At 43.4% G+C, this 16,066-nt stretch overlaps 3 protein-coding genes across 3 annotated transcripts; 1 reads left to right on the top strand and 2 right to left on the bottom strand.

The window, feature by feature from the left end:
• Positions 1-833: 833 nt before the first annotated feature.
• Positions 834-1,999, bottom strand: LOC127313314 (transcription factor MYB93-like). Its single transcript, XM_051343855.2, has 3 exons — positions 1,822-1,999; positions 1,604-1,733; positions 834-1,534 (listed from the first exon to the last, which is right to left on the bottom strand). The coding sequence occupies exons 1-3, from the start codon at positions 1,952-1,954 to the stop codon at positions 844-846; spliced, it is 954 nt and encodes a 317-aa protein (XP_051199815.1). The 5' UTR covers positions 1,955-1,999; the 3' UTR covers positions 834-843.
• A 2,421-nt stretch (positions 2,000-4,420) lies between these two features.
• On the top strand, positions 4,421-9,631 carry LOC127316076 (uncharacterized). Its single transcript, XM_071823881.1, has 6 exons — positions 4,421-5,836; positions 5,918-6,025; positions 6,404-6,556; positions 6,643-6,662; positions 6,820-7,855; positions 9,596-9,631. The coding sequence occupies exons 1-6, from the start codon at positions 4,421-4,423 to the stop codon at positions 9,629-9,631; spliced, it is 2,769 nt and encodes a 922-aa protein (XP_071679982.1).
• A 2,560-nt stretch (positions 9,632-12,191) lies between these two features.
• LOC127317628 (B3 domain-containing protein Os06g0194400-like) lies at positions 12,192-14,787 on the bottom strand. The gene is made up of 6 exons (XM_051348199.2): positions 14,616-14,787; positions 14,409-14,519; positions 14,101-14,313; positions 13,809-14,015; positions 13,174-13,263; positions 12,192-12,471 (listed from the first exon to the last, which is right to left on the bottom strand). The coding sequence occupies exons 1-5, from the start codon at positions 14,742-14,744 to the stop codon at positions 13,198-13,200; spliced, it is 726 nt and encodes a 241-aa protein (XP_051204159.1). The 5' UTR covers positions 14,745-14,787; the 3' UTR covers positions 12,192-12,471; positions 13,174-13,197.
• Positions 14,788-16,066: the final 1,279 nt, after the last annotated feature.

The following is a 16,066-nucleotide window of genomic DNA, read 5'->3' as shown; positions in this document are numbered from 1 at the left end:
ACATCTTAGTATCGATGTTAGGTTGGTACCTCTTTAAAAAACATGTTTGCCAGTCAAATGTCTGGAGGAAAAGGGGGCAAACTTTTACCTGCTGTAAGGCAAGGACATGCTGACCCGGAAGGAAATTAAAAAAAAAAAACACTAGCAATGCTTCAGGGAAGCCGATGATTATGACAGTTAAATATTACTAGTGGCAACAGCATGTTTTTCAGCTAGCTGTTTAGGTTCTTTCCGCAATTCTTACCTGTTTTCAGTCACAGCTGGTTGACATGACTGGATTTAGTCAACCCTCTTGCTACCTAACACATCAAACTTCTTCTACATTATAGTATTTTCAGTTTTATTTGTTGTACTATCTGTAAAAGCATATAGGTGGTTTCTTCCATTCTAGAGCAACAAACAGTCAGGAAAGCATTTAGAACTTGCGAAAATTACAACTAGGGAAGCTTTTTAATTTTAGTTCTGGCATACGATAGATGGCCTGTGAGCAGTATTTATTTTGGGTGTGCTGTCACTCATGCTATTGCTATATCGTTACACCTTTGAATCAAAATTCAAGAGGGCCTACTTTGGAGCAACTAGGACAAAACAGTATTGCAGGAACCAAGATATATTGGAAGAAAGAAAAAAGCAAAACAACCTGAGCAACCTTATATATTACATGTTCACATATACATCATTACATGCCATACTCGTAGGCTTATCTGCTGATTCTTTATGAGTCTACAAGCACATATAAACATCTAGAGAGGCTATGTAAAAAGGTGGTAAAATGATAAGCCTAAATTCCAAAAATGTAAGCCAAAGGCTAGTATACAATTCAAACTAGGAAGTCAGGTAACATCAGGAAAACTCTTTCAGGAGCTCTTCATCAAGTAGGAATTCTGACCAACTGGGCAACGGACTACTGACGGCATTGTAGTTTGAGATGCAGATGGAATTACACATGTTCGAAACGGCCATGTCAGTGAGTGGTGGAAGGGAGTTTTCAGATAGAAACAGCCTTTTCTGGCTACTGTTATGTCCCTCACAGCTAAGCTGCTCAACGTTGGTAATTGAATTCGGGTCGATGTTGCCAATTGTGTGATCAAAGGTAATGCTAGGCATTTGGTTCTGATGCACCTGCCCTGTTAAGTCTATGCCACAAATTCCCTCAGGTACAGTTGGTGAAAGCGTCTGTTGAGGGCTGATCTGCTCCAGATCTGTAGTGGGAGTGTTGAGGCTGCTGCTGGTAGTGGGGCTGGTGGCTATGGACGCTGCAGAGTGAAGCAGTGAGTGCATGTACTGGAGGTTGGCAGCCTGGACTGCTTCAGTCTGCAGCCTCGCAGTGTGATCCCATGGTTGTTGCTCGACGAACTGGCGAAGGTTGGCAAGTGCAATGAGCTGCGGGAGGGCAGCAAAGAAGTCTGTCCTCGGACGATGGGTCATCGGATCGATCCCCATCTTGATGAGCTTCTTTCTGAGGTGAGTGTTCCAGAAGTTCTTTATCTCATTGTCTGTCCGTCCAGGGAGATGCTTGGCAATAGCTGACCACCTGGTTTGGTTACATGTTAGGCATAACTTTCATGTGAGATTTGTGCAACGGAAAGGGTGCAATTAGTACTTGTTGCCGAGGATGGTATGTAGTTGTAGGATGGTTTGCTCTTCCTCCTGGGAGAACTTCCCTCTCTTGATGTCTGGCTTCAGGTAGTTGGTCCATCTTAACCTGCAGCTCTTGCCACACCGGTTCAAGCCTGCAAGACAAATATAGTGGGCAACATTCTTAGTGAAGCAAATGTGCATGAGGCAGAGAAACATAGAGAGAGAGAGATGTATGAGTACCAGCAAGCTGAGGCAGGGCCCTCCAGCTTCCATGGCCATGCTTCTGAATGTAGCTCATGAGCTTCTCGTCTTCTTCAGTAGTCCAGGGGCCCTTCTTGAGGCCATTCTCACCACTAGAAGGTGGCCTCCCCATTGATGGATAAGAACAGGATAGGTCAATGCCGGCAGGATGGGGAAGACGATCTGCCTCCCCTTCACGCCTTTTCCTGTCTTTCCAGATTGCTGCTCACCTGAACATACCTTCCTATATATAATGGCTGAACCCTGTCTCCTAGAGGAACAGCACCATGGTAGGCCTAATTATCAAAATGAAATAGACTGATATGCCCTTAGCATTTTTTAGTTCACTTTCTTATAGATAGCTTGTTGCTGGTGCATGCAGTTGCATGTGCATGGTCTTGAGCTAGGGTCCAGTCTCTGTCCATACTATAAAATGTGTGTAGCACTTGATTCTGTTGACTTGAGTAAGCTGAGCATTTGGGCAATCACCATGACCACAAGGTGATGGCGACAGAAATCTCACCTGCTTCTGTTTCCCTACTTTTGTCCTGTGTTCTTAGTTGTTTTATGTGTGTAATTTTGTGCTTGTTTCTGTTGGATATAGATATTAAACAAATGTTTCACAAGATAGTTTGCTTTAGAACAATAACCAAATTGAAAAATTGATGGTCTAGATCTTTTCTGTTTCATTGGAGGTTGTACGGCTTCATGGAATGGAAGGTAACCAGATGATAGAGCTTCATGTCAGTATGCTTTACCTAGAAAAATTACATCTGTTGTACTTATATGCTTACACTGTGTTTCCTTACTGAAATTGCAGAGGATAGGAAGCACATAAAGGTGTATGAAACTTTGAATGGAACAAGTGAGGGATCTGTGTACAAGGCACAGATTCAAGAAACTTCGTGGCTGCTAGCTACTTATCTGGCATAGTTACCTATAATGCTGAATAATGCATCCAGGTTGTTCAGTAAAGCTATACCAGAGTAACAGCAGTACAAATAATTGGACAAACAGCTGAACAAGGTTGCCTGGAATCCTGGACGACACCAAGTTCTGAAAAATGGTGAAACCCAGATAATTGTCACATGTTCACTCTGGGTTCCAACAAGTGCGCGGAAATAAAAGAATCAGGTCAGTCTTGAACTTGATGTTAAACAAATGGGAGCTTACATTTCAGGTCTATGGGCTCCATGAGACAAAATGAGGGCAGTGGGAAAGCGCTTAATATGAGAATTCACTTTCTCGTCTCTTCTTCCTAACTACCAACTCCAGGTATTGTTTTTGTCTGGTTTCACGTACCATGCGATGTCACTCCACGTGCTTTGCAAGGTGTGGATTCAGATTTTACATTTCTGAAATCCATCCATGCACGCAACGTGAGAAGAAAGCAGCCAGGGCACTTTTGTCACCTTGTCAATCTTTGCTGATGTCCCGTTCCTTAGGTCCATGGACGGAGCTGCTTCATAGGGGCTGGTGTCAGCTGACACCCACGAAAAACACAAAAATCTTCACTAATTAGCACTAGCTAATGATTATTTATAGAACATGACCTAGTGAAATAGGGAGAATATAGACATGACGCCATTAACATTTTTTCCTAGCTTGGGTCCATAAACAAATGAAGAATCAAGTATGCCCACCACTGGAGAGAAGCATACTGCTTTCTGGTCATATATTCATGTTGTTGTTTTTTCTGATGATCCTTGACTCCTGGACTAGACCATTTTCCTGACTAGATTCTTATTTGTAGTCTAGTCCTTTCTAAAACTTTTACAGTGTGCCTGGCAACTTTATACGTCATTACGAACTTAGGACTGCTCTGGTACGATCAAATGGTTCATATTCAAGACAAATTAAAGTTACTGTCTGGTTTGCTTAGTCCAATTTGTTCTCTGTGTGTACTTGCAGAGTTGGATTATTATATTTTCTGTTCAGGTTTCATGTTTTATAATAGCGAATCCCACTGTTGTAGTCAAAGTTGGTTTCTTCTGTCGTCCTCGATGATCACATTAGTCATTATATTAAACAATCCTACGTTCTTTATTAAGGTACCCCTTGGTTAGGTTTTTCATGCCATGACATCGTGTCTAAATTAATACAAGGTGTTACAAATGCAGTGTGCATTATGGAGCTTGTGATTCAAAATATTCACTTCACGATGAGTTGCAAAGAAGTTGTTAGACAACTGTTGGTGTATCTGTTGGGCTGTCTTCTTGTTCTCTGTTGTGGCCCATTTGGCCCAGCCCAGTCCTGACCTATATAAGGTGCTTCTATCTCTGTAACCCTAAGCAGAGAGAGTTCCTCCCTGCAGCCTCCTACCTCAGGTTAGGCCCTCACCTCTGTCCACATGGTATCAGAGCAAGGGGCAGTGAGGGCAACGACGGGAAGGACTGCCGATCTGGAAGCCTAGTCTGCTGTGGCTGCTAGGAGGAAGAGGAAGAGGAAGGGAGTAGGCTGCTGCGGTGGCTGGGAGGAAGAGGAAGGGAGCAGGCTGCTGCGGCGGCAAGGAGGGGAAGGCAGTGACAAGTAAGGAGACGAAGAGGCATCCTGCGGGTAAGTCCTTTGGTGATTCTGAGAGGTTAGTTTGGTGTCAAGCATGGGGGACAACAGGGATTTGGCCAAGGCTCTGGAGAAGCTGGCAGAACTTATCACTACCAAAGGAGATGGAGGAGGATCTGCTGGAGGGGGAGCAATCGTTCCCCATACCATCATCGGTCAGAAGCTTGAGCTGCCGGCGAATGAAATCAAGTTGGAAGGAGTGGCCAACTATCTCCGGTGGTCAAGGAGGGCGCTGTTGATTTTGAACTCGAAAGGGCTGGATGAACGTGTGAGTGGTGAAGCTGCAGAACCAGCAGACAAGACCAGTCCGGAATGGAAACAGTGGAATGCCATAAATTCTCTGATTGTGGCATGGTTGCTTAACTCTTTGGTTCCTAACATTGCTGCTTCTGTAGAGGCACTCACAAAAGCTTCAGAGGTATGGGACACCCTATCAAATCTTTATTCTGGAAAGGGGAACATTATGTTGATTGCTGAGATTGAGGATAAAGTGCATGACTTGCAACAAGGAAACAAAACTGTGATGGCATATGTGGCTGAGTTGCAGCATCTTTGGGGAGATTTAGATCATGTTGATCCTCTGGAACTTGCCCATGGGGAATGTGTGAGTGCTGCTGCAAGCTGGATTGAACGTCGGCGAGTCATGAAGTTCTTGAAGGGTCTTAATCAAGATTTTGAGGGGAGAAGGGCTGCTTTACTGCATCAAACCACTACCCCTTCTCTCAAAGAAGCCATTGCAGCTATGTCCAGAGAGGAAGTGCGTCTGAATATGACAAAGGGAAGCGATTCTGTCCCTCATCCAACCTTCTACACTAACGAGAGACAAGAGATGAGAGACTGCTATACTTGTGGGCAGAAGGGACACTTGAAGCATCAGTGTACCTCCTTTGCTACATCCAGTAGGGGGAGAGGAGGATACACACATGGCAGAGGAAGCTACAGAGGAAGAGGTGATGGCAGAGGTAGTGGACAGCCATATGGACAGCACCATGGAAGAGGTGGTGGACAGCACTATGGCAGAGGTAGTGGACAGCCATATGGATATCAGTATGGCAGGGGTGGAGGACAGCAGCACGCTATATCACCCAAGGCACATATGGCAGCAGCTTCAGAGTCAACTACCAGTACCTCTCAGGGACAATCAAAGGAAGAAGGACAAAATGAAGCAACCTTTGGGAACTTTGCTCACTATGTCTACAAAGATGAAGGTAATATTGATAGAGTTTCTATAGCCACTCATAATGCTAATTCAGATTGGATTCTTGATTCTGGAGCATCCAAACATGTTACTGGAAATATTAGTGAGTTTGACTCTTATACTCAGTATCCTTCCACACATAGAGGCACTATCCAAACAGCTGATGGCACAGCACAATCTATAAAAGGGGAGGGGTCGGTGCAATGTACACCCAACATAAAATTGTCATCAGTTCTACATGTTCCTGCTTTTCCAGTAAATCTGCTATCTCTAAGTGCCTTGATTGATCAGCAGGACTACCGTATAATAGTTGATAGATATATGTGTTTAATTCAGGAAAGGGAGAGCAGCAAGAAGATTGGGACTGCAACCAGGCATAGAGGTCTTTGGCACATAGATCGTGACAAGATGGGGCATGATGCTAGTTCTGTGCTTGCTGCGATTGTTGGAGGAAAGGAGAGTATGGCACTAGTTCATCATTGTCGAATGGGTCACATGGCGTTTGATAAAATGTTTCGAGTTTTTCCTGATGTAATGAATGGAGTGGACAAAACCAAATTATGTTGTGATGCCTGCGAATATGCTAAGCATACGAGAACCTCTTATGTTAGTAGAGGGATCAGAAGTGTATCCCCATTTGTGTTAGTGCACTCTGATGTATGGACGTGTCCTGTTGTGTCAGTAAGTGGCATGAAGTACTTTGTGACTTTTATTGACTGCTATTCCAGAATGACTTGGATCTATCTTATGCGTCACAAAGATGAAGTGTTCACTTGTTTCCAGAGTTTTTGTGCCTATGTGAAAAACCAATTCAATGTTCAGGTGCAAGTGATCAGAACTGATAATGGTACTGAATATATCAACAAACCTTTTGCTGCTTTCTTATCTTCGCAAGGTATACTGCACCAGACTTCATGTCCTGACACTCCTCCCCAGAATGGAGTTGCTGAGCGGAAGAATAGGCACATTCTTGAAGTGGCTCGATCTCTTATGTTTACCATGAATGTTCCAAAATTCTTATGGAGTGAGGCAGTTATGACTGCTACATATTTGATCAACAGAATGCCTTCAAAGATTCTAGGTATGCAGTCTCCTTGCCAACTCCTTCTAAATAACAATGACTTTGTTGTACCACCCAAACTCTTTGGCTGTACATGTTTTGTAAGGGATCACAGGCCATCTGTTGGCAAGCTAGATCATCGGGCTATCAAATGTATCTTTATTGGCTATTCCTCCAGACAGAAGGGTTACAAGTGTTGGAGTCCCACTGACAGGAGGACATTTGTAAGCATGGATGTTACGTTTCGCGAGTCAGAACCATTTTATGACGGTGAGAGTGATCTTAGTGGCTTGTTCCAGGGGCTTGACCATCTTGGTGATGCTCAAGAGGGGGAGCAACAGCAAGGTGCTGATCAAGAGCAGCAAGATGGTGACCAACAACAACATCAACAATTTCCTATTGTTGCGGAGATTCCTGCAATTCCTGGTACACCTACACCACCTAGACCTGTACCACCACAAAGATGGCTGCAGAATCCACTTGTGTACTCTAGAAGACAAGTACAAAGGGAACAAGTAGATGCACCGGAGGAGCAACAAGACCAGGGGCAGGGGGAGCAACCCATTGGACCAGAAAATCAAGGAAGTACAAGTGTAGATTCTGCAGAGGAGAATCAATCTCAGACTGAGTCCAATAATAGCCTAGACTTGCCAATTGCAATAAGGAAAGGGATAAGAAATGTTGGGCCCCCAAAGCGACTGAGTTATGATGACTATGACATAGGAAATTATATTTCCTACGAGGCATTGTCACCCACTTTTCGGGCTTTTGTTGCTTCACTGCAAACTGTATCTGTTCCTAAGGATTGGAAGGCAGCCAGGTTGGACCCGAGATGGTGCAATGCTATGATGGAAGAGTTAGAGGCCTTGAAGAAAAATAAAACATGGGAGTTAACAGATCTCCCTAAAGGAAAGAATACAGTAGGCTGTAAGTGGATCTATTCTGTAAAACAAAATGCAGAAGGAAAAGTGGAGAGATATAAGGCAAGACTTGTGGCAAGAGGATATAGTCAGACTTATGGCATTGACTATGATGAGACATTTGCACCAGTGGCAAAAATGAGCACTGTCAGAATTTTGATCTCTTGTGCAGCAAATTTCGGATGGCCCTTGCATCAACTGGATGTCAAAAATGCATTTCTGCATGGTGATCTTCAAGAGGAGGTGTATATGGAGATGCCACCAGGATTTGTCAGACCTGAAACTAAAGGGAAGGTATGTAGACTGAAGAAATCTCTATATGGTCTCAAACAATCTCCACGGGCCTGGTTTGACAGGTTCAGACAAGTGGTGTGTGGCATGGGTTATGGTCAATGCAATGGAGACCATACCTTATTTTACAGACATTCGGAGCAGAAAATCACTATTCTTGTTGTGTATGTTGATGATATTATCATCACGGGAGATGATGTTGTGGAAATCGCAAAACTGAAAGGATGCTTGAGTCAGGCCTTTGAGGTGAAAGATTTGGGAAAACTTAGATACTTCCTTGGAATAGAAGTTGCAAGATCGTCAAAAGGGATATCACTATCTCAAAGAAAGTATACATTGGATCTCTTAGATGATATGGGCATGCTGGGGTGCCGAGTGGCTTCAACACCTATTGACCAGAACACTAAAATCACAAGCAGAAGTCCTGGAGAACCCATAAACAAGGAGAAATATCAAAGACTTGTTGGGAGACTAATATACTTATGCCACACGAGACCAGATATATCATTTGCAGTAAGTGTAGTGAGTCGCTATATGCATGATCCGAGGGATGGACACCTGGAAGCAGCTCAAAGAATCTTGAGATACTTGAAGGGCACTCCGGGAAAAGGAGTGTTGTTTAAAAGTAATGGACACCTAAATGTAGACGGATATTGTGATGCGGATTGGGCTAGCTGCTTAGATGATCGAAGATCCACCTCAGGGTATTGTGTTTTTGTTGGAGGAAATTTGGTGTCGTGGAGAAGTAAGAAACAATCTGTTGTCTCGAAATCAACAGCCGAAGCTGAGTACAGAGCTATGTCACAGGGCCTGGGTGAAATGTTGTGGGTACGAAACCTTCTAAGAGAGCTGAAAATTTTAAGGCAAGGAAGCTTGAAAGTGTGGTGTGATAATATATCTGCCATAAACATAGCAAATAACCCTGTCCAGCATGAGCGAACTAAACATGTGGAGATAGACAGATTCTTTATTAAAGAAAAGATTGATGCAGGGATTATCTCATTGGCTTATGTGAGATCAGGACAACAAGTGGCAGACTGTTTAACAAAGGGACTGGGCTCAAAGGAGTGTAATCTTGCCTGTGTCAAGATGGGGATGATTGACATTTATCACCCATCTTGAGGGGGAGTGTTAGACAACTGTTGGTGTATCTGTTGGGCTGTCTTCTTGTTCTCTGTTGTGGCCCATTTGGCCCAGCCCAGTCCTGACCTATATAAGGTGCTTCTATCTCTGTAACCCTAAGCAGAGAGAGTTCCTCCCTGCAGCCTCCTACCTCAGGTTAGGCCCTCACCTCTGTCCACAGAAGTAGTTCACTTTTGGTGCAGCTGTGTTTGCACCATCACTATGACCACCTTTTTCCTTGGGGTGAATTACAGAAGGACATTATTATTTTTCCCTTGTCAGTGTGTAATAATAATGTGAACTAACATGTGGAACAGTCAAGCCACAAAGGAAAATCGTGCCTATCATCTCAGAGCACATTGGAAGCTACTTCCACCGCTCTTAAAAGCTTGTACTAGAAGATAAATGTTCTACAAATTCATGCATTAGCGATCCACCAGTTGAACATCTCACCAGCTAGTTTTCTCTTCTAGGTTCCATTGCTGATACAGAATCTGCCAAGATCTTTGCTGATGTCTTCTTCCTGACAAATATAAAAATCACGTGAATAGTACTCATACTTTTCTTTCGATATATATTTTGCCGTACTGTTATATGTAAGGCGTTGTCTTGTGATTTCAGGGACCTTCCACCCCGGAAGAACAGGTGACCTACTGATGTGTTTGTGTACCAAAGCCAGGATCTTATCCATTTTCGAAATTACCATGCGTGACTGCAAATGACAGTTCGGGGTCAAAAGACAGGGTTAGATGATTGCCACAGGAATATATGACACATTTAATGATATAATACCAGCAAAATTATTGTATACTTTAGCGTGATTATGCTTGGTACCATTTGACTGAATTGTTCCGGGGGTACATCTTTCATTGCATCATTGTACGGTCAAACATCATATATGTTGCAGGGCAGGTGCGTGAATGTGCAATTTAGCTATATCCTACGGGCCTAAGAGTCGCAAGTATATATATTATGGTGGAGAAGGCCTGTGTCTGAATATTCAAGATCAGCACAAAATGATGGCAGCAATGACACCAGCCTTTGACATCTGTGCAGGAGAACAGAAGTTAGTACAGGCAAGTGGGCAGCACTAGCACCTGGAGGCTGGAGGAATCCAATTATTTAGGTACTATCTGCTTCCAATGAGAACCGTCATACTTCATCGATTTTGTGGCTCTTTGCAGTCCAGGAGCTGCAACCTCCGTCAACCAATCTCCTTTGTTAAATCTCGCAATGTTTGTATATGCAAATTTGAGCACTACAACCTCCATTAACAAATGATGTTATTCTTCTATACACACGTACATCTAACTAACTCTTTCAAGACCGAAGTTTCAGAGTGCTTATTATATACCATATATGCAATTTAAATGCAAAATATTCTCTCAAAACATAAAATCAGCAACAGCAGCAGCCAGCAAATCTAACTTTCACTCCCTGGTTGGTTGGTTGCCCCTAGTTTTTCGCAACTGCTCTATGCCCAACTTTGCAGGGAGAAAAGGTTATCCATAACATTTATTTTTTGGAAGTTCCCAACATCATGTAGACCTATATTTTCCTGCATACTAATAGAACTATTTGTCCCTAGATCTTCAGAAGTCTACTACCACATTGATACTACTCAAAACAAAGTGTGCCTTGTCGTCAAAGGCAAAACCAAATTAGTACGGAGTACATTTGTATAAGCCCTTTGTTCTATTCAATGTTAACTCTCAAAACTAAGGTACCATGAGTCTGGACTTTATTCAGCTCAGCGGTTGAGGGTCAAAGTAAAAGTGGCAAACTGTTCCATCTTCAAAAAGAAAAGCAAGTTTAAACTCTGTGAAGTTGTAAAAAATCATATTTGTGCAGTTGCTGCTTGAAATGTGCTCTCAGAAAACCATGCAAAATATATATGTAGTTGATGTATTAGTGCTTCATCTCTTGTTTTTCTACATCTGACAAAGCTGATTACTTCCTGGAAATAGTGCGGCTCTCTCTACTGCAACAATCAAAATTACCAGAATTAACTCTACAGGCTGTTGTGCTGGCAGTAGTTTGCTGGCATTTTGGGGAAGCCTGTAATGAAGCCAGGAACAATCAAGGAAAAGTATGCCCATTGGCAACAGTTGGAAAATTCAAGCATATGTGGATATGATCGTTACGCATTTTCTGAAACCAACCCAGTCGTCACATTGTGTGCAGCCCCAGAGCAGACTCAAAAGTGGGTTCCACCACCCGGTTTGGTTTGTATCGGGTTGAAGCCGTGACCTTCTCTTTTTCGAGCTTGGTTTGTATCAATCTTTTATTGTTAGAACTGCGCCAGAAGTTGCTGAAGCCCTAACTCTCCGATGTGCTATCGTTTTGCTCGAGCTGAAGGATTCCACATGGTAGTAGCGCATTCTAATTTGTTCAGCTCAATGTCAAAGGTGAATTCTACATGGAGTGATACTGTGATAGTCCATTTTCAAACAGCTTTAGGTATGTTTCTTTAGTATTTGTAAGTTGCAGTGCTAATGAGGTTGCTCATTTGTTGGCTAGATCAGGTGAACTAGCTACTTGCTTAATTTACCAGCATATCCCTGGTACCATACAGGAGCTTGTAAACTCTGAAAAAATGTTTGAATCAAAAAAATAAATCTTCCCAAATACAAGTCTTTTTGTTTGTCTTGCCATCTATAATAGTGAAGAGACTAGCATCATGGATGGCCACAACCAGCTTAACACAAGAATGATGGGCAATCATATACAAAACCAATAAAATGCAATCGCAGCCCTAGTCATGTACAGAAATTCAGAAAAAATAGGTGGGGCCAGAATATACAACGCATGGTTCCAATCAAGATCCAAGGATGAGACAAGTATTTGGCTCATAAACAATAAAAAGGAAAGCAAAGTTCGATTTAAAACAACATTTGTTTATAGCCACTTTCAGATTTGTGAAGCATATATCTGTTAAAAAAACCTCAACTAATTCCTATAAAATGAACCTAAGATGCAAGTTGTAGCAGCCAAAGAAAGATCATATTCTACCACTACAACTGACAAACACCACATTGCTTGGGAATTATAAATCTATAATTATCAAACACAGCCACAAGCCAAAATTCACACCACATCACTTGGGAATTATAAAGCCAATATCAAACACAGCCCCAAGCCAACATTCAAACCACATCACTTGGGAATTATAAAGCTAATATCAAACATAGCCGCAAGCCAACATTCACATATCATAGGACCAGATGAAACCTCTTAAATTATGCATGCTTGCAGAGTAGATTAAACTGGACATCACAAGTACATGGATGGAAATAAGGATGGGGCATCATAAGCAAAATTTACAAGTGTCGCTAGTTCCCAACGATAAGTCCAAATATGACTACTACTCTACTAGGAAGATACGTGAAGTTCATATTTTGAACTTTAACTGACACCCTAAAAGCTGAATATAGTTCAATCATCATTTGCAAACTCCTGTCCAGTTCCTTCAGGTAAGACTGGATTCACTAAAGCACCTGGAAAAAAAAACTTGGTAAATTAGGAACCAAAGTTAGCCAATAACAGTAGAATGTATGATGGGAATAACATAAGTGGGAAGAAATATGGGTGCTGGTTAGAAGAAATAGGAGTGGTGAACTGGTGATCATTGACAAATGTTGAGCAAGAACCTCTACATTGTATAGAAAGTTACTAACTAGTAACCTAAAGACTTCTCCTCAGACATGACACATTCATGGTCACATATCAAGACTCTCAAGTCAATAAAACTAGAATATAGAAACGATTTAGTTCAACAAACGTTGTTCTATCATACTTTTATACTCCCAAAGCAACAAGGTGTTTCTTAGACTAGTGTTGTTTCTGTAATCAGCTAAAAGTATGCCTTCCTTACAGAACTCTGAAAACAAATTTTACACAAGAAAACAGAACTACAGATCTACATGCAAAGATGGAGCACAGTTCAAATGGCTATACCGGGCAAGGCTGAGACAAACTGAATCTTGCATAGATTCAGTTAACAGAAATGGAAAAACTGTCGAGCTGTCCTTTTTTCAAGTTCACAACTAAGTGCAACGCAGGACATAGTTAAGGTGGACTATATTGTATTAAAATATAACTTTGGCAATTATTTCTGACACACAGCAAACATATGCTTGTTATTAAACTTTTCAAATACTGAACTCGATGATTCAACCAATGCTGACAACAATACATACCTGCACTCAGTGCATATCTGAATCTCACGCCTTCAATTTCTTGGAGGCCTTCAACTTCTTGGAGTAGGAACTTTGCCTGATGATATAAATCTGCATCATTTATATCACAGAGGATGCACTGTGAGCAGTGACACACATGATTGTTTCCAGCTGTCAGTACTTTTATGAATACTTCCTATTCGTGGACAACCAAAGGAATAGGCTACGAGGAAACATTTATTTACAAGTACCATTCAATCTGCTTAATATGAATAATTCCATAGGAATGTTTCCATGAACGAACAGGTCCAATCTTTCATTCTGTTTAAAAATTTAGACGGTCTTTGCAAGTTATTGCCTGTAAATGGAACAGTGGCTATGCTCAACAATTTGATTCTACAACATAGAGAACCTAAGCAGTCAGACGCACAAGGGAATTATAATATGACCATAACCTTATTTTGCCATGTACAATTAGCTCAAACAACTTCGCATCACTAAGATGTTTTTGAAGCATAAGACAGACACATTTGGAACATAACATCGCATAAATCATGTGAGATGGCACATCCATTCTCACCGGATAGAACGCTTCCTTCATAAACTCTGCTCCAAACGAAAAAACAAGGGAAATGCGGAAGGCAGCAGAATCTCACCCTGAATGTCGTGCGCTCGATGAGCTCGAAGACGAGGCAGTCCCCGTCGACCAGCTCATGATCGATGGAGAACTTCCTCCAGCCAGCGCTGAGGCCCCTCTTGAGCGCGAGGTAGAGCGACTCAACTTCGTCATCCACCTCGTCCACCAGAGTGAGGAACTCGTCACGCTTGGGGAGGTACTTCCGGCAGAAGTCCGTGGGCAGCCCCTGCGCCAAATCGAACGCCGCACTGTTAGCAGACCGTGGGTTTCATCCGAGGAGTGAACAAGATGGTTGGTGGATGCTTAATTACCAGCCAGAATCCGCCGGAGACGTGGGACTGCGTCAGGGGCTTGACGAAGGTGGGGTAGTCGGAGCCGAGCTTCTCCTGCAGCTCCTCGCCCTTGCTGGTGGCGTACTCCCTGGCCTCGTCGGACGCGTAGACCCGGTTGGCGAGGTCCTTGCGCGTGCTGGTCGTCCTCCTCCCCCTGGGCTTCTTCCTGTCGTCCAGGACCGAGTACACCTCCTGCGTGCAAGATGCAGGATTGGGTCAGTCACAATAGAATGCAGGAAGTCCTGAGATCTGAAAAGGTTGTTAGCGGTGTGGCGACGAGTGAGGACCTCGTAGCGGTAGTTTGGTTTGTCCGGGTTGCTGGCGTTGCGGTCGGACCGGCGGACCGCCACCGGCGCGTCGTCGCGCGGCGCCGCCCTCTTGCGCTTCACGGACTTGACCTGCGGGACGCCGACGAGCGAGACGAGGCGAGTCAGAGAAAGGAAAACAAACCGGACGGAATCGAGTCGGAGGGGGAAGGAGGATGGGGATCTGACCGGCGATGGCTTGGGGATGGCGTCCTTGACGGCGGCGGAGAGGTGGTGCAGGCGCAGCTCGTCCATCTTGCGCTGGTTCGCCTCCATGATGCGGCGGCGCTGCTCCTCGTAGGCGCTGGCTCCGGTCATCTCGTCCTCGATTGTTCCTTCTCTCTCTCAGATTTCTGAGGTGTTGAGGGGAGAATGGGGGGATTGGGAGGAGTGGCGAGTGGATTGGGGAAAGCTGCGGCGGCGGCGGCGGCCAATAAATCGGGGTGGTGGGCGGGAAGGGGCGGCGCCTGCAAGGACCCGGTCTATGGACCGTCTGGCTCTGAGCCGTCTGTACTACGGGTGTGGTGCATGGACCGGGTCCTTGGTGTGCGCCAGGCGAAGGGCCGCGAAATTCAAACGTTCGAAATCGCTTGCCTCTTTTTCAGAGAGGGATTCACGTGATCTACTGAAGGGCCCACAAGGCAGTGACGCAGGTCCTGTGTGGTGGCGATTTATTGGCTTGCTGTGATCCTGCTTTATTTACGGGCGAGCTGAGTTTGGCAGGAGTTCGTAGTAATTGGAGAAAGAAATCATGTAAGTTTGGCAATTCATTTATTTTGATTAGTAGTAATAAGCAAGGCGGAGATAGAGTTTTTTTTTGTTACCGTTGCGCATGGACGCATCGTGATTCGTGAGCGTAGTCCCTCCCGATCAGACGTGCAGTGCGATCGTGCGGCTTCCACTAGTGCGTCGTGTCGCCTGGTTATACGGCCACTACGTGCTGCAGATTTCCCGGGATTTATAATTTACAGCAAAATATTGCTCCGATTATTGTCTGTTGCGACGATTGGTCATCACGCTTTTTTTTAAAACGGATTGGTCATCACGCTTTATTCATGAGGCGAGCCAGTTTTGGAAGGACCGTGCTGCCTGGGTCATGTTAGCCTCCCTAATTGAATATATCAACCACCAGAAAAAGGAATGCAGATAATTTGAAAATATATGTATGTTGTAGATGTTAATAGTTTTTCAATATATTTCGTCAAACTTTACAGAAATTGATTTACACTAATCGTACAACATACAATAATATGGACTGAACGACTAATACACATCGTTTTGTCAAAGAATTGATGGCAAGGTGTACGAGCGGTAAAAGTGGATACAAGTGTCTCCACCAACTTGTACAAAAGGGCACATGACCTCTTATACTCGCCTAAGTTGTCAAATGATTTGGCAGCACATCTCTTAGACTAGCCACAATGGAAGTATCATAGGTAGTATCATGCATGACATGTAGGCAAAAATCTGATGTGGCACATCAATTAATGAGCAGAGAAGTGAGAGTACTATCATAGGTAGGAGTAGATACAATATCATAGCACGTAAAACTAAAAAAAATAGTGGTAAAACACATCATGTACATATATTTGCATTAAGATTCTACAAAACATTAAATATAATAAAACTATGATACTAAT

This window comes from Lolium perenne, chromosome 7, assembly GCF_019359855.2.
Source record: "Lolium perenne isolate Kyuss_39 chromosome 7, Kyuss_2.0, whole genome shotgun sequence".
In the NCBI taxonomy this organism is placed as follows: Eukaryota; Viridiplantae; Streptophyta; class Magnoliopsida; order Poales; family Poaceae; genus Lolium; species Lolium perenne.
Note: the sequence above shows the minus strand (reverse complement) of the source record. Positions and strands in the feature narration are given on the sequence as shown.